The 16,103-nt window shown below is 43.5% G+C and overlaps 1 protein-coding gene across 4 annotated transcripts; it reads left to right on the top strand.

The window, feature by feature from the left end:
* The first annotated feature begins 4,887 nt into the window (after positions 1-4,887).
* LOC147899266 (BTB/POZ domain protein TNFAIP protein) lies at positions 4,888-15,390 on the top strand. Of its 4 annotated transcripts, none has more exons than XR_015541469.1 (11): positions 4,892-5,422; positions 5,513-5,610; positions 5,751-5,799; positions 6,020-6,102; positions 13,154-13,218; positions 13,363-13,424; positions 14,111-14,170; positions 14,416-14,451; positions 14,613-14,678; positions 14,815-14,947; positions 15,097-15,390. XR_015541469.1 is itself a non-coding variant. In XM_087378685.1 (10 exons), the coding sequence occupies exons 1-10, from the start codon at positions 5,021-5,023 to the stop codon at positions 14,860-14,862; spliced, it is 966 nt and encodes a 321-aa protein (XP_087234811.1). In that variant the 5' UTR covers positions 4,888-5,020; the 3' UTR covers positions 14,863-15,390. The 4 variants fall into 4 exon arrangements, 2 of the variants coding, with proteins under 2 accessions (XP_087234811.1, XP_087234810.1); XR_015541468.1 differs by having other exon boundaries at positions 15,087-15,390; XM_087378685.1 differs by having other exon boundaries at positions 4,888-5,422; positions 14,111-14,171; positions 14,420-14,451; positions 14,815-15,390.
* Positions 15,391-16,103: the final 713 nt, after the last annotated feature.

The following is a 16,103-nucleotide window of genomic DNA, read 5'->3' as shown; positions in this document are numbered from 1 at the left end:
CATCCATTTGATAAACTGGTCACTTTTTATGAGCAGCCACCGATAGTACTGTGCGAATAGAGGTCATTCTAGCAGTCGAAGCGAAAGATTCCTGAAAATCAAACCCTTCAACCTACTAAAATCCTTGTGCAACCAATCTAGTTTTGTACTTTTCAAAGTCCCATCGGCCTTGTACTTTACCTTCCAAACCCACTTGGTGCCAATAACCTTTCTATTAGGTGGTCGATCTACTAGCTCCCAAGTTTCATTCTTCATGATGTTGTCATATTCTACTTGCATAGTGTTTTTCCAATCTCGGTCTGCAAGTGCTTCCTCCAAACTCGCAGGCTCCTTTACTTCTGCAATAATCTCAGCCATCAAGGCCATATTGACTATGTGAGCAGAAGCCCTTCTTTGCTCCTCGATTCTCTGAGACCACCTTGGTCCATCTGCATGCTGCTCAACAGACATAGACATATGGTTATCATGGTCATAGAGCTACCTTACCCATCACAACAATGGCTTTTTCGGTGGTGTAACAACAGGTTGGTGACTTATACCTTCATCATCTGATATTTCCTCCTCCTTTATAGCTCTTGGGACAGGTCCATAGTGAATTACCTCTTCGCTTGATGATAGAGTGGAAGAGCTCTTCTCTGCCTCCACTGCATGTGGCTACGGCTCACTATGATCTTCTTTGCCTCTTGGTCATACAACTTATAGGCTTTCTTCTCATCACAATAACATAGCACTTACCTCTTCCCGTTCGAGTGGGGGACCTTTGGGAGGCCCGATTGCCTGTAGGTCCTAAGAAGATACATTTGGTGCTTTTTGGTTGTAGCTTGTTTCTCTCTTTGTCTAATACGTGCACATAGCATTCACACCCAAACATTCTGAAGTGGGAGATAGATGGCTTCTTACCGCTGTAAGCCTCATGTGGTGTTTTACCTTTGAGTGCCTTTGTATAGCTACGATTAAGGATGTAAACCGTAGTATTGACAGCCTCAGCCCAAAAGTGGTTTGTCAGTCCAGCACCTTTCAACATACACCTCCCCATCTCCATGGTGGTCTGCATTCGGTGTTCAACAACCAAAATTTGCTAAGGCGTATGTGGTGTCGTCGTTTGTCGCTTGATCCCTTTGCTCTTGCAAAATCCTCCAAACTCTGTAGAAACAAACTCACCACCACCATCCGTTCTGATTTTCTTCACTTTTCTCCCTGTTTCATTTTCAACAAGCTGTAGCCATTCTTTCAATTTACCAAAAGCTTGAGCCTTTTCGCGAAGAAAGTACACCCACATCTTCCTTTTATAGTCGTCGATAATCAATAAAAACTAGGAAGATCCCCCCAAGGCCTCTGTAAGCATCTTACTGCACAAGTCAACATGCACCAACTCGAGGAGCGTTTGCTCTATTCTTGCTTTCTTGTGGGAATGCCTTTCTCTGTTGCTTGCCCATCATGCAAGCTTCACATGGCTCTTTGATTTCTGCAACTGCACTATTGCAATATAGTACATCAACTTGTCTAGCAATAGATGGAGCAAACGTTGCAACATAAGAGAAATCAGCAGATGAACCATGGACACATATAGCGATTGAGGGAAAGGTTGGAATAGTTGGAACTGAGGATGTGTCCAAGATGATAGCAGAGGTTCTAGCCAAGGAAGTCATACCTAAAGAAGGGGCAAGGTAGGGCAGCATGACATGGACTTTCCCTGCTCCCTTGATGAGAGTAGCACACTTTTTGTAGAGATAAGCAAATTCTGGGGCTGATTATTTCCAGATTGGAAGGAAAATGTCCTCCCGTCTTTCACAAGCTTGTAGATATTTTCTCTACCCATGTAGACAAGTGATTAGTCAAATTAGTATGGACTCACCAAAATACATGGGTACCACATCTCTAAATACTTGTCCTTGAAAAGCACCAATTGCAAACTTAATAAGGCACTACTTAGTAACCTTCAAAGATTGACCTTTATTCACGCAAGGGAGTATCTGGATGGGGATGAACTTGAGTGGGAAACTAGAGCTTCTTGACAAGCTTGGCAATGACCAAATTCTTATGACTTCCATTCTCAAACATAAATGAAACCAAACTCTGCTTCACTTGACATTTAGAGATAAACAAAGATTCCCTTTGAGGGTTGTGCCAATACCTTGAGAGAAGGATCTTACCATGAGTTCTGAGCTTGGATTTACCTCAGTCTGTGCTCCTTAACTTCAACCTCAGATTAAGCTAAATGTGCAGTAGCTCTTGCCTTCGTTTTGCATTCTTTCTCTGTGTGACTATGCTTGTCATAGTAGTTGCAATGCTTCTTGGATGTCTACTTCGCATACTCCTCTGGTGGAAGCCATTTCCTATGAGTGACCCTATAATCAAGGAAGTAGCTCCTAGAAAGGGGGAAGTCTCCAATGGCAAGCACATGAGCTCAATTGGTGGGTGCCACTTCATGATGTTGTGGACCACCTACTATACCAGTGGTGTGACCTGGATCATCATCATGGCCACATGGCAATGCCTCCATTATAGGTGGGTCCATAGAAGCATTTGCATCTAGCTAACCAGACCACCTAACTTGAGTAGCATTATTATGGTTAGACCCATGACCCAACTAATGGTCTAACCATGCATGGATCTACTAGCCTAGGACTCATACTAGGACCCTATTACATTATAAATGACAAAGTATCCACTTTGGTTGCGTAATCTTGACTCTAAGCCATAATGGACCATATGAAATCATGAATGCAATGATGGATCCACATCAAGGGCCCTCTTATAAGGGTGACTAATGGTAAGATCTAGAGAGTGCCTAATGGAGGTTGAGTTCAAGTGCCATGCCCCCTTTGCACAAAGTTTTGAAGCTATCTCTTTGACCTTAGCTTAATTCCACCTTTTCACCTAAGAAATCGATTGAAAATAAAGGCATTTTCTCCTTAGATTAAGTGTATGCATGGAATAATTTGTTGATCTTAAGGGCCTTTGGTATAGGAAGATGGGAAGTATAGATGAGGAAAATAATGGAGGAATTAGGAGAGAGCATTTGAACCCTTGCCCTTTCTCAAAAAATCAACTCAAGGTGCAAAATCCAAAATATGCAAACACTATTCAGTAGATACTTCCAATGACTAGATTAACTGCACTCAAATGGCACATAATAGATTGCACGACATAAAGAGCAAAGATATGAAATTCAAGGAGAACAACAAACTATGGGTCTATTATCCTTGAATTTGTTGAAAAGCCTTAGATGATAGTACATCAATTCCATTGTATATATGCTCTAAAGAGATTCAAATGTTGGCTTAGATGATAGTACGTCAATTCCATTGTATATATGCTCTAAAGAGATTCAAATAGCAAGTTCTTATTCAAGTACTTCCAATATGGTAGCTAGGTTAGCAAAAGTTCCCATTGCCTCTTTGGATTTGATAGAAGAACTGCTCTTGGAGGAGGAAGCAACTTGTTCCTACAATGTTCTCTCTCTAGAGACCTTGAGTTGTAATCATTTCTTCATGCAGTAAGAGTGCAACGAGTGCGTGTGGGCACTACCTCTTAATATAGTGGTAAAGCGAGTGCAAAAGAGAAAGCAAACAATTTTTTGATTCATTGGGTTATCAAAAGCCACTTTTAGTCCTAAATAATAAAAAGCTTTGTCTCCGTAAATGGCAATTTGGAACACAATTCAATGTGAAATTACACGTGGAAATTCACAAAGGAGTTTCAATCCTCCATGATTGCAGTCCCTCAAAAGCGACAGTGCTAGTGTATGTCTATACTATATATAATTCATGTTGTTATGAGATTTTTAAAAAACGAAAAAATTGCAAGTTGCTTGGCATAGGTGGAAGGAGAGGCAAATGAACATACGGTTGTCATGTATATGCACACAGACTAGAGTAAGAGAAGATTTGAATTGCTAGCAGGCACATGCGCCCTCCAGGACCATTTCCATGACACTCGGGCTAACATACCAACGCTGTGATACTCTCTCTTCAATGAGACTATAAGGTACAATCATGTTGTGCCGCAGGCAATGTGCGGGTTCAGGATTAGTTAAAGGCAATTGGTTCTTTGACACAGCCACATCCACAGCCAGTTGAAGACAAAATGCGGGTCGTGTACTACTCTATCCATAGCCAATTATGATACGAGGTAAAGACACAAATGCGGGTCGAGTACTAGTTCATCCATAGCCAACTATGATACGAGGGGTAAAGACAAAAATGGCGAGACGCCAGAGCAATATCGTACAAAATCTTTAAGGTGAGAGTAGAAATTACTATATAAGATGGGCGGATATGAGGGAGTAGAAGGAGCGACTGTATCGGAGAGAGAGAGACCGAGAAAGAGAGAGAGAAGAGAGTTTTGAATTGAGCGAGGGAGAGAATTGAGAATTGAAAGAATTCAGAGAAAGAGAGAGAGAATGGATAGAAAATTGGATGAGGAGCTGTAGAGAGATTTGAGCGAGCAACAATATTGTGGGTCTTGATAGATAGGAGAGAATTGAGAGAGAGAGAGAGAGAGAGAGGGGCGGGGGAGACTGTGCGTCTTGATAGATAGGAGAGAATTGAGAGGGGGAGGGAGGGATGGAGGGAGAGAGAGAGGGGGGGGGGGGGGGGTTTGCTGTGTATAATATGGGAATTGCAAGTGAAGGAGACAGAAGAGAAGTATAGAGAGTTGTGGGTCTTTGTATATATAGACAGGGCACAGGAAAGAATTGATGCAGAGGAGAGAATTTACAGGGACACTATGAGCAGGAATGGATCCAAAGGAGAGAATTTACAGAGACAGTATGAGGAGCAGGTAGGAATTGGGTCTTGTATATATAGATATATATACATAGAGACAGGACTCAGGAGAGAATTGACACAGACAAAGGGAGAGAGAGAGAGAGATGGGTTGTGTGAATGATCGATTTTCTGTATGATGGGCCTTCTTAAAATTGAAGGCAGAGCAGCTCCAGAGATGTATACACAGTTGTGGTTTCTCCATACATAGTAGCACAGATTTATTTTTCAGAGCTTTTGCAAAACCAGCTATGGCTTCCTCTTCCTTCCCTTCCTTCTCCTCCCCTCCTTCCTCTCTCCCTTTCTCCCTCCCTCCTTCCCATCGCCTCCTCCCCCTTCCCCTCATCCCTCCTTGCTCTTCTGCAGCTCGTCAGTCCCCCCCCCCCAAACGACCTCCCCAGAAAAAATCTCCCCCCAAGCTAGCTGACAATTTAGCCCTCGTTGAGTCCCGGAACCCTGCCCCTGCAAAACGGCCTAAGAAGGAAAAGCCTTCGCCTCGCAGCATCGAGTATAGTCCTTCCGATTCCATCCCGCCTGATGAGCCTCTCGACGCCGGTGCTCTCCACTTGCCTATTCCACCCGCAGGTTTCGTCCTTGACCAGAACGGTGGCGTCGCCCTCATGGCTCCTCCCAGCAAGCGCGTTGCGACCATTGTACTTATGGCCTTTCTTTATCATCTGCTTTCTACCCGTGGCTCGTTTTTTATGTTTCGATAGCTTTTCACTCCCCTGCTGTTTTTCCAGGTGGACCATGCGAATGGACAGCCGTTAGAATGCTTGATACGGCGGGTCTTTTCTAGCTCAGATGGCAAACAGTGCTTCCTTTTGTGCCCCCTCGACACGTAGGTCTCTGCCCATTCCGTGCAACCCTTGTTGGATGCCTTTTGTTCAACATGAGGTATTGTGCTTTCGCTTGTCTGGAAGACCTCCGTAAGGATAAGTGTATTTCCACGGAACCAAATCCATTTTTTAACGTTTTCAGGCCTGTGCAAATTTTGAAGATCGAAGGGGAGGATCAAGTTTTGAAAGAGGCAGGCATCCTATCTTAGGAAGTTTTCCTGCTGCTGCTTATCCTCGACAATAGCTATAAATAATTTTGCAAACTTATTCTGTCTCCTTTTTCAAGATTTAGCTCGTTACCTCATCGTGGATTTTACTTTCGAATGTCGCTTTTCTTGAGAAGGATGTTAAGACTCTTTAGCAATGCTTCATGCATTATCAGGATGTTCTAAAATTCTGTTTTTCTTGCAGCTTGCCGATGAAGAGCTTGAGGAAATACTGCCGACCGCTGCGTATGAACTTGCGAAGAGACGGTTACATTTAGTCCCCAGTGGGTATGTGAGCATCCGATAGTATAAGGAATGTGCCTTGGCGTTCACAAGCGAAATGTGTCTCGTACAATAATCAAGCTACATTTATGTAACCCAAGAGATGGTAGAGAAAATTCATTTCTTTTGAAATACAACCAAGGCGCACCTACTAGTTAGTGCAAAAATTCAACAGCGTATGCTTGCGTAGAGGAGGAGCGGCTGTTGTACGTGGCTTCACTGAAAGAACGGAGCAAGAAATAGTAACCTGTGTGGCTCCTGAACCCAGCACCAAATGGTGCTATGTTGCCTGTCTGACAGTGGCCGCTTAGCTATATTTACCTTTGAGATACTGATTGTCCTCATGCGAGCATTTCAGCTACTCACTCTTGGCGTAGACTGTACCAATCGCCCGTAACCGGTACTGTAAGTCAATGAAGAGGTGTCCTCCTGGAAACTCTCTGTGAAGGTTAGTCAATGTCTCCCATGTAGAGTCCTCCTCGACACGATCCTTCCACTTAATCTTGTATTTCGTGATCGTCCTATTTGTAACTTAATGTTCATGAAATCCAAGAATACTTTCTAGTTCGTGCGGTACAAAGGTCAAATCTTCAACCTCTATAAGTTCTTGAGGAGTGACTACGTGATCCTCAGCACCCAGAACTTCCTTCAGTCTACTGACATGAAAGACTGGATGCATTCTTACATTACGATATGCAACTTGGCCCATTCTTCGGATAACCTTGAATGGACCATAGTATCTAGGGGATACTTTCCTAACCTGTCCAGTACTGCGACTCTTGGATTCCTTGAGAATATGTAAATATATCATCTTTCCAATAGAGAAACTCTCTAGGCAAACGATGTCTATTAGCATAAAATCTGTCCCTGTCTTGGGCACTTCTTATAGACTCCTTGGCAAATTGCAACATCTCTTGCATGTTTTGCAAAGAATGTCTTAGCAGCATCATTCTTGATTCCCTTGAATCCGACCATTATTGGAGACTTAGGTCGAAGCCCGTACACAAGCATAAAAGGACTGAAACCCGTACTAGAATGCTTTGCATTGTTATAAGCAAATTCAACCATGGGTAAGTAGTCTTCCCATGAAGACTGCCTCTTGGAAACATATGCCCGAAGCATATCCTCCAGAAGTTGGTTCACAACTTCGGTCTGCTGGCCATCAAAGTGGGCATGTTTAGAGGAACTCAAGCTGAGAGTGGTATCCAACTTGTCAAAGACAAGTGTCCAGAATTCACTTGTAAACTTAGATTCCCTATCACTGACTTTGTCAGCTGGCAACCCATACAAACGAAACAATTGGTCAACAAACTGCTGAGCCAATTGACTTGCTGTAATGGTGGATCTATTAGATAGAAATCTAGCATCTTTGTCAAGTGGTCCACGATTACCCATATGGAGTCATGACTTTTGCACATTCGTGGCAATCCCGTAATAAAATCCATGGAAATGCTTTCCCACTTGTTACCAGGAATTTCCAAGGGCTGTAGTAACCCCGCTCTTTGAAGGTGTTCTGTCTTGGTCACTTGACAAGTACGTCAACCTACTACATAGTCCTGAACAAATTCTCTCATCTTAGGCTAGTAGGAACTATGTTTCACAAGAGACAGAGTTCTGTGTACTCCAGGATGTCCCGCACTAGGTGTGTCATGACACTCCCAAAGAATCCTGGATCGAAGATCTGACACATGTGGTACACAAATTTTATCATTTTAGAATAGCAAGCCATTCCGAATCATCCATTGATCTCTTGTGCGTGAACAGTAGGTGGCATAATCCCCGAGTCTTGGTCAATCATTGAGCACTGAACTTGGACCTTCTACCAATAATGACTGAAATGACTATCAGCCGCACAAAGTCATCTCAAGGATTTAAATAGGTCAGAGGATATCTCAGTAAACGACAAAGCATTTACCATCTTAATCCGACTTAGGATCAGCAACATTGTTCAAAAAACCTTTCCTATACCGAATCTCAAAATCAAAGTCCTGTATTAATTTTGCCCACCTAGCCTTCCTGCCCCTCAAATCATCCCCTTCACATTGACTGATGATCAGTCTCACAACACAACAAATCTGGAATCTTTGAGGTAATGTCTCCAAACCTTGAGAGCATATACTACTGCATAAAGCTCCTTTCCATGGTAGGCCAACGATATTAGTATCATCTAGCTTTTTACTCTCAAAAGCTACAAGTCAGCCCTCTTGGAATAATGCTATCCCAATGGCATAATCACTCGCATCGGCCTCTAACACATAAGGCCGGGTAGGATTGGGCAATGCTAGAACATGCGCACTCTTGATACAAATTTTCAAACTATTGAAAGCCTTGTTCAAATCTTCATTCCCAGTAATAGGCTGAGTAGACCTACGGTCACAACCCTTCAAGACGTCGGTCAAGGGGACCGTGATTTTGGAATAATCACAAACTGAAGACAGTAAATCCTACGAAAGAGCGGAGTTGTTTAATTGTGTGAGGTATGGGCCAATTCAAAACCTTTTGAATGCGATCTTTATCAATGCTAAGACCTTCACAAGAAATCTTGTGTCTTAAGTAAATGATCTGTTTCATAAAGAAATCACATTTACTAAGCTTAGCATTCAGCTTATTTTGTCTTAATAAAATTTAGACGATGACCAATATGGTCCTCTAAAGTCTTGCTGTAAATAAAGATATCATCCAAGAACACGACAACAAACTTGCCCAAGAACTCTCGAAACAAATAATTGATCATTTGTTGGAAGGTTGTGGGAGCATTGGTCAATCCAAAGGCAAAATGAGAAACTCGTAATGACCATACCTAGTTCGAAAGGCTGTCCTTTCAATATGTTGTACATAAATACGAACCTGGTGGTAGCTAGTACGTAAGTAAATCTTAGTGAAATACTTCGCTCCAGCCAATCTTTCAATTCAGTCACCCCACGAGAGAGAGGATACTTATTCTTAACTGTGACTTTATTTAACCTTTTATAATCTACACACATTCTCCATGAACCATCCTTCTTTTTCCTCAGAAGAACGAGAGCACCCCACGGTGATTTGCTCAGGTGTGTATACCCCAACATTCTTGAAGTTGCTGAGATAACTTGTCTTCCTCTAATTGGCTCATCCTATAAGGTGGTGTACTTATAGGCTGAGCACCCGGGACTAAATCTATGCGATGATCTACTGCCCGTTTTAGAGGCAAGCCTTTCGGTAGTTGCTCGGGAAATACATCATTAAAATCGGTTAACAACTTCTTTAATTCAAAATGTTCAACCACACTTGAAAATCATTGGTATCAGACACATATACAACAAATGAAGAAAATGGAATAAAAACAGAGAGAGAGAGAGAGAGAGAGAGAGACACACACACACACACACACACACACACACACACACACACACACACACACACACACACACACACACACACACAGATTAACATCCTCGGAAAGTCTCACGGGCCTATGGGACAAAGCGCGGAAAACACGAAAAGAGAAAAAAAACTTATACAAGCCATAAAGGGCTGGAGCAAAGTGCGCGCTAAGGCCCTTGCTGACTACTATGCTGAAATAAAGAGCTCGATGGCTCAAGCAAAATCAAATACAAAACATGTCGTATCATATCATATCACATCATATCATATCATGTCATGTTATATCATGTACTATATGAAAGTAGGAAGAGAGCCAAAACTGACCATAACTTAGAATCCAAAACCCGGCACTGTGGTGTCTCTTTTATGAGGGGCGAAAATGTCTTGGATCTGCGTTTGTTTGGCCGTCTCACACTATGGTGGCGGAGGGGGATGTGGTCTCCTCGATCTCAGAACCCGTTGAGCTATGTTCAGAGTGACCCCTCGTCTCGGGCGGTCTCTTTTGAGGAAAGCTGTGATAGGTCGGACCTCAATCGAGTGTGCTCTGGTCACTCCCTATGTCACAGGTAGCCTCTGTGGTCCTCTTTCGGCAATCAGTACTGCTTGCATATCAGCTAGCTTCTACTCCTCCACCTCACTGTGTCCTGGAGTTGACTCAAATGCATAGAAATCTGTGACATGCCGCTGTGTCTGGTCAGCCTTTGTATCCTGTGGTCTGGTTCCCTTCTGCTGCTCCTTGATCTGTTGTATGAAGGTCTCCCTGTGTCGATGCATCTCAAGCACATAAAGCCCAATGTAGACCTGTTGATGGAAGTGGATCAGTCGCGATAATGGGCCGAACCCACTCCCATCCTGATAGAGACAGTGGTATTGCCCTCGGATCTTGTAGTAGGTTGGGCATGCGCAAAGAAAGTGCTCCTCTGTCTCAATCTTTCCTAGCGTGCATAGCATGCAAATCTGCTGCTCTCTGGGTATACGTGTTGCTCTCCTTGTCTCAATCCTCGGCTGATGGGATGAAACTTGCATCTGCCCAATGGCGATCCTCAATGCGTGTGAGACTCCTCTATCCTCTAGATACCGGGGTCTGATGATGCCTCCAAGATTCTCAAGAAATGGTCATGGTAGAATTGGGTCTTGGTGGGGAGCTCTTGATCCCCCATCCCAAGCCCGAGATGTATGGAGCTGGAGGAGGTCTAACCGTATGATATGGTTAATCTCATCTGGTGGGATCGACTTAGGGGGTGCATCCATACTGTATTGAAAGGGAAGGAGCTTGTCCATCTGAATCCCGTGTCTAGCAAACCAGGTGGATATACGTGCATACCATGTGTCCGCCTTGCTCTCAGCTAGTCGTCTGGATGACTCCAGAGCCAGCCTTGGTAGTCTCCATTGGGGTAAGTCCCAAACTTTGTGAATGAATGTCATTGTCTGGAAGATGGCATCAATCTGTAGTGGTGTCATGACGAACTCTGCATGTACTATCTCATGCGGGGCTGAGGGCTTGCTTTGAATCATCCTAGATCCCATAGTCACCTGTAGCTGCTCGAATCTCGTCCACTCTGCTATCGGTAGGATGTTGTCACTTCATTGGGGTACACGAGGATGCTTTGAAAAGACACAAGCCACTCTCGTTGCCACTATACCTGATTTGGTTCTATAAAATTTCCAGCTATGAAGAAAAGTTCTCACAAGATTATGTATTTGTTATCATATACACTTATAAACCTTATCAAATCATACATTATGAGAAAACCAAATTAAACTATCTAAACTTGGATTTACACCCTTTCAAGAATGAAAATCTTGCTTACTAGAAATAAGAGCATAGATTGCCATTGGGATTTGAATTCTTAGCACGAAGATTAAGCTTACAATTCCCAAACGAGGACATGAAAAATGCAACATTAACATGCAAAAAATAAAACTGATGCCTAAACCTACAGACAAGTGGTATCCATTGACCGATATGGTTGCCCATGCATTTTGATAACAACATTTGATAACCGCCTAGAATTCGCCCCAATGCATGCCTCTCGCTTCCCCCCTTGCCTCCACCTCCACCTCCACCTCCACATCCTTGCCTCCATCTGCCTCTCCACCCCCCCTATACCTCCACTTCCCTCCCCACTCCCTCCCTCCCCACTCCCTCCGCCTCCCCCTTCCCTCAGCCACCCTCCTTGCGCCTCCACCTACCTCCCCACTCCCTCCGCCTCCCCCTTCCCACAGCTACTCTCCCTGTGCCTCCACCTCCTTCCATACTCCCTCGACCTCCCCCCTCCCTCAGCCACCCTCCATGCGACTCCACCTCCCTCCCCACTCCCTACGCCTCCCTCCATACACCTCCTTCTCCCTCATACGCGTGCACCTCCCTCCCCATTCCCTCCGCCTCCCCCTTCCCTCAGCCACCCTGGGTCTCATCGTAGAAAAACACAGAAGGAAGCGCCTATTGAAACACATTATGCATGAGGGCCAACCTGGAATCTTTGGGTGTGAGTCGTGCATGGGTTGCATGTGTCATAGTGAAGAGGGTCCTGTGAAGACTGCTCCTAGATAGGTGTAGGGCTGCACTATCTCCCTTGGCTCATCTCGATAAGTGAAGCTGAGTTGATGGAGCACTGCATGTGAAGTGTTGAAGACCATAAACTTGGTTTTCCCAAGGTTGACTGTTAGGTCTCTCTCTTTGCAAAACACCTCTAGGGCCGCCAAATGCCTCTACAGTCCCTCCGCTGAGGATGAGATAAGGACTATGTCGTCGGCGTATAGCAATATTTGTATCACGAGATCGGCCAGTAGTGATCCTTCGCCTCCTAGGCGGTCTATGAAGGAAGTGATCTCATCAATGTAAAGCCCAAAGAGGGTCGCTGAGAGGGGGCAGACCTGCTTCACTCCGATCGTACTCTCGACCCAACCCGATAGACCACCTGAAGCGCAAATTCTGCCTCTGATTGACTCGTACAGGCTTATCACTCCCCATATTAGTGTCTCTGAAATCTGTAGCTCTTGTAGTCTCCTGATCATGCGGGACCGTGGGACTGTGTCAAAAGCCTTTCGAAAGTCTACAAAGCATGCGTAGACCTGAAATCTGTAGCTCCTGTAGTCTCCTGATCATGCGGGACCGTGGGACTGTGTCAAAAGCCTTTCGAAAGTCTACAAAGCATGCGTAGACCTTCTAGTGTCTGGACCTTGCCTCCTCAATGATATCCCTCAGAGTGAAAATGTGATCTAGGGTAGAGTGTTGTCTCCGGAATCCTTCCTGCCCTAGTGCCCGTTGCCCCCGAGCCTGTGGGGCTGCTGAGCTTCCTAGTGCTCCAGGCAGGTGGGAAACTGTGGAACACAGCCCGGTTGAATATCTGTGCTAGGACAGGAGCTAGGACCTCTTGTCCATGTTCAAAGCGCTCAGTCCATAGTCCCTCATGGTCCTGCGCTCTCCAATTGTGTAATCTGCGAAGTGCTGCCTGTACATTCTGTGTGGTGAACAAGTGGCAAGTAGTGGGCCTGGGCATACTGGACATATGCGGTGGTTTCTGCATCTGGGCATCATAGAGGGAACATGCATACGTGTGCCACACTTCTGGATTGGTGAGGGGGGGGGGGGGGAGAGAGAGAGAGAGAGAGAGAGAGAGAGAGAGTACTAGTATGCTGGTTTATATGAGTATAAGTTCCCAAGTGCTATTTGCTTTTTCATCAAAATCCACAGGTTTTGCTTGACTATACGTGGAGGCTTTTGTTATTCAGAGGACGAGATCATGGACCTTAATACAGGTTTTGTCAAATCCTTACCCTTTAGTCCTGTTAAATATTTCGCTGCTGCTGCTTTTTTATGATATTACTTAAGATATTCTTGGCATTTCACTAACAACATTTTACCCGCTCGTGTTTTGTGTTCATCCTTCATTTGTTAAACAGTGTATGGTGAAGGTGCTGCTGAGACTTTACATGAAGGGGTTGAAGTAGCAAGCTTTATGTTGGTACGTTTTTTCCCCTGCCGACACTCTCTTTCATATTGGAAACTGTTTGCGTTAAACTCTTCTGATTGAACTGCTTTATCGTTTATATGAGTTTCATCGTGTTAAACTCTTTTGATTGAAGTGCTTCATCATCTATACGAGTTTAGGATGTGTGCCTTATGGGTTTGTGTATTGAACTTATTGGGGCTGATTTACTTGACAGTAAATCTCAGATGGATGTGTCTGCGTAATGATTTAGTTCTATGTGGAAGGTAGCTGTACCACACGTTCTTGTCATTCAATCTTCATACTAAACTGTTTCAAGATTGTTATCCTAAAGATTACTTGACACCTTTGAGAATCCCTTCAAACATTATAGTCGCATATTGGAGGTCAGCACTAGAGCTTCTGCTGGATGCTTTTTCCTGACACCAATCAAATCAGCAATGTGTCCTGTGTCTTTTAAGTTTTCATGCCGGCATTAATCTAAATCATAATGCTCGATGAATTCTATATACCAGCTTAATGGTCAGACAAGGTAAACACCATCGAGTCTTAGGTAGCAGTCTTTGCTCATTTAGGTGGCCTTTGTACAAGATACTTAGCTTTTTTTCTTTGGGTTTTATTGGAAAGGTAGGGGATGAATTCTAAGAGCCTGTCTATAGTGTCACAACCTGATATTTCCTGTTTTCCTGTTTCATCTGCAGAAGGACTCAGAATTCCTGGTGTATACCCCTTTTGACCCTCTAATGTTTGTGGCATACAAGGTTAGTTTTGCTACTCTATTTGTTGAGATGTACATATTTCTAGTCTTCTTGTTGTAGGTCTCCTGTCTGAGTTGGCTATTGATGATTCGTAGCATGGATGTCTGCTGTGTAGTTATTTGCTTGCCACTTTCATTTGGACAAAAGAGCTTAACTGAAGTATCACACTACCTCTTACCTCTTGGTGGGAAAGACATACAATGGTAAAAACTTCTTATTATGGGTGTTTTGTGATAATTGCGCAACAGGATGAAGAAACAGGAGAGCTGATGATATCTGAAGATGTGAAAATTCAGCCTTGCCTCTCTTCAGCTTTTTTATCATTTTATGGTTACTGAAAGATGCTTTGTCAAATGGAGGCTGCATCATCATCATCAGCTACTTCAAACAATTTTTATGCTGATAACTTGTCTTTCTATGTATGTTCTCATTTCAATGCATACAGGATTTGCAGCAGGATCAGGCAGTGCTGGATGCCATCGATGAAGAAAAGGAGTTTCAAGCATTTATGGTATGTCATGTGTGCAAAGTGTCTTTCAAAGGTCGCATTGTGAAAGATGTGTTGGGGACAAAAGGCATGCTGTTATGGTGGTTCCAAAATATGAAGAATGGAAACGATATAAGAGGTCTTTGTTATACTTTTTCAGGAGGAGGAGATCACCATGAATGAAAGCTTGAAAGAGGTGGAAGAGTAGATTACATAATTCTGATTAGCGGTGGTACTAGAAGGGAAGAGGATCTGAAAAAGAGCTCTAATTTGATTGGGCAGGAGTACAAAAGGTTTGGTTTTTCATCTTACACTCCTTTTGCAGGGGCATAAACTTGTATAGGCAGCCATGAGCAGCGTCAGCTTAAATATTTGCAATGCTTTTGTATTTTTCCAATGCTCACATCACTGAATTTGCATTCTTGTGTGCAGTCTGAAGTAGATAAGTGAACTGGCTTTGTCCAATGTTCAACTCCTTAGGATCAGGATCCCCTAGTATTTGTTGAGATGTCCTTAGAGCGGGTATTTTTGCAAAAGACTGGACTTTTGATTGCAACCATTAGTTCTTGGGTGTTAGCCTGCTGAAGATGTCCCCTCTCACTTTATAGCTGCAACTCTAATCTAGACGTCATCTCTCTCTCTCTCTCTCTCTCTCTCTCTCTGTGGTTATCCAGATGTAGTCAGTTACTTGTTTGATGTTGCACTGTGTCTGACGTTAATAAATCTCTCTCTCTCTCTAGCTTTGGCTTTTGCATTGATGATCATTTGGGATTTCAAAAGAGAGGAAAAATGGGAGAGTCATCCTAAGTATCATGGTTCTTGGAGGTCTTCATCTATGCAAATGATATAATCCTCTTGAAAGTATTGAAAATAATCAACACAAAGAGGCCTAATAATGAAGTACACAATCCAAACTATAGCATGTCAAAAAAAAAAAAGAGAGCAATTATGCATGTGAACCAATCGAATAGAGATAAGCTAGCAATAGACACCTTTGGGGTAGAGGCCCATTCCATATAGAGAGGGAAGTTTTAATGAGGGGAAATTCGAGGTAGGATAGAATAGGACCATGTTGTATAGCATGAACTTAGAGGGGCATACATTGGGAGGTGGGTTTGTGTTGCATTTTCATGCTTTTGTTACTGTTTATATAATGTTGAGAGAATAAAACAAGGAGCACTTGGGTTAATAGGGAAAATGTAAGAAAGGTTTTCCCTTAATTCCTTGGTTTTGGGGGGAGAGGGAAATGGTGCTAGTCTATGTAGTACATGTAGATCCACATATTGCGAATAGGTCAACCATTACAAGGTGCTTGAGCTCACACGGCATGAGTTTGTTTTTTGAGGAAAATGTAGTGCATTGATTGGCTCATTCATTGTTGGCATTGCCCTCTAGGAAGTGGTATTGGAAATGTTTTGGTTTACTCTACCATATTCACTTTTTGTTAAT

The sequence above is a fragment of the Dipteris shenzhenensis genome, chromosome 8 (genome assembly GCF_047967505.1).
Source record: "Dipteris shenzhenensis isolate YYH24624 ecotype China chromosome 8, Dip_SZ_1.0, whole genome shotgun sequence".
Taxonomy (NCBI): Eukaryota; Viridiplantae; Streptophyta; class Polypodiopsida; order Gleicheniales; family Dipteridaceae; genus Dipteris; species Dipteris shenzhenensis.
The sequence above is the reverse complement of the archived record's forward strand: the minus strand, read 5'-3'. Positions and strand labels throughout refer to the sequence as shown.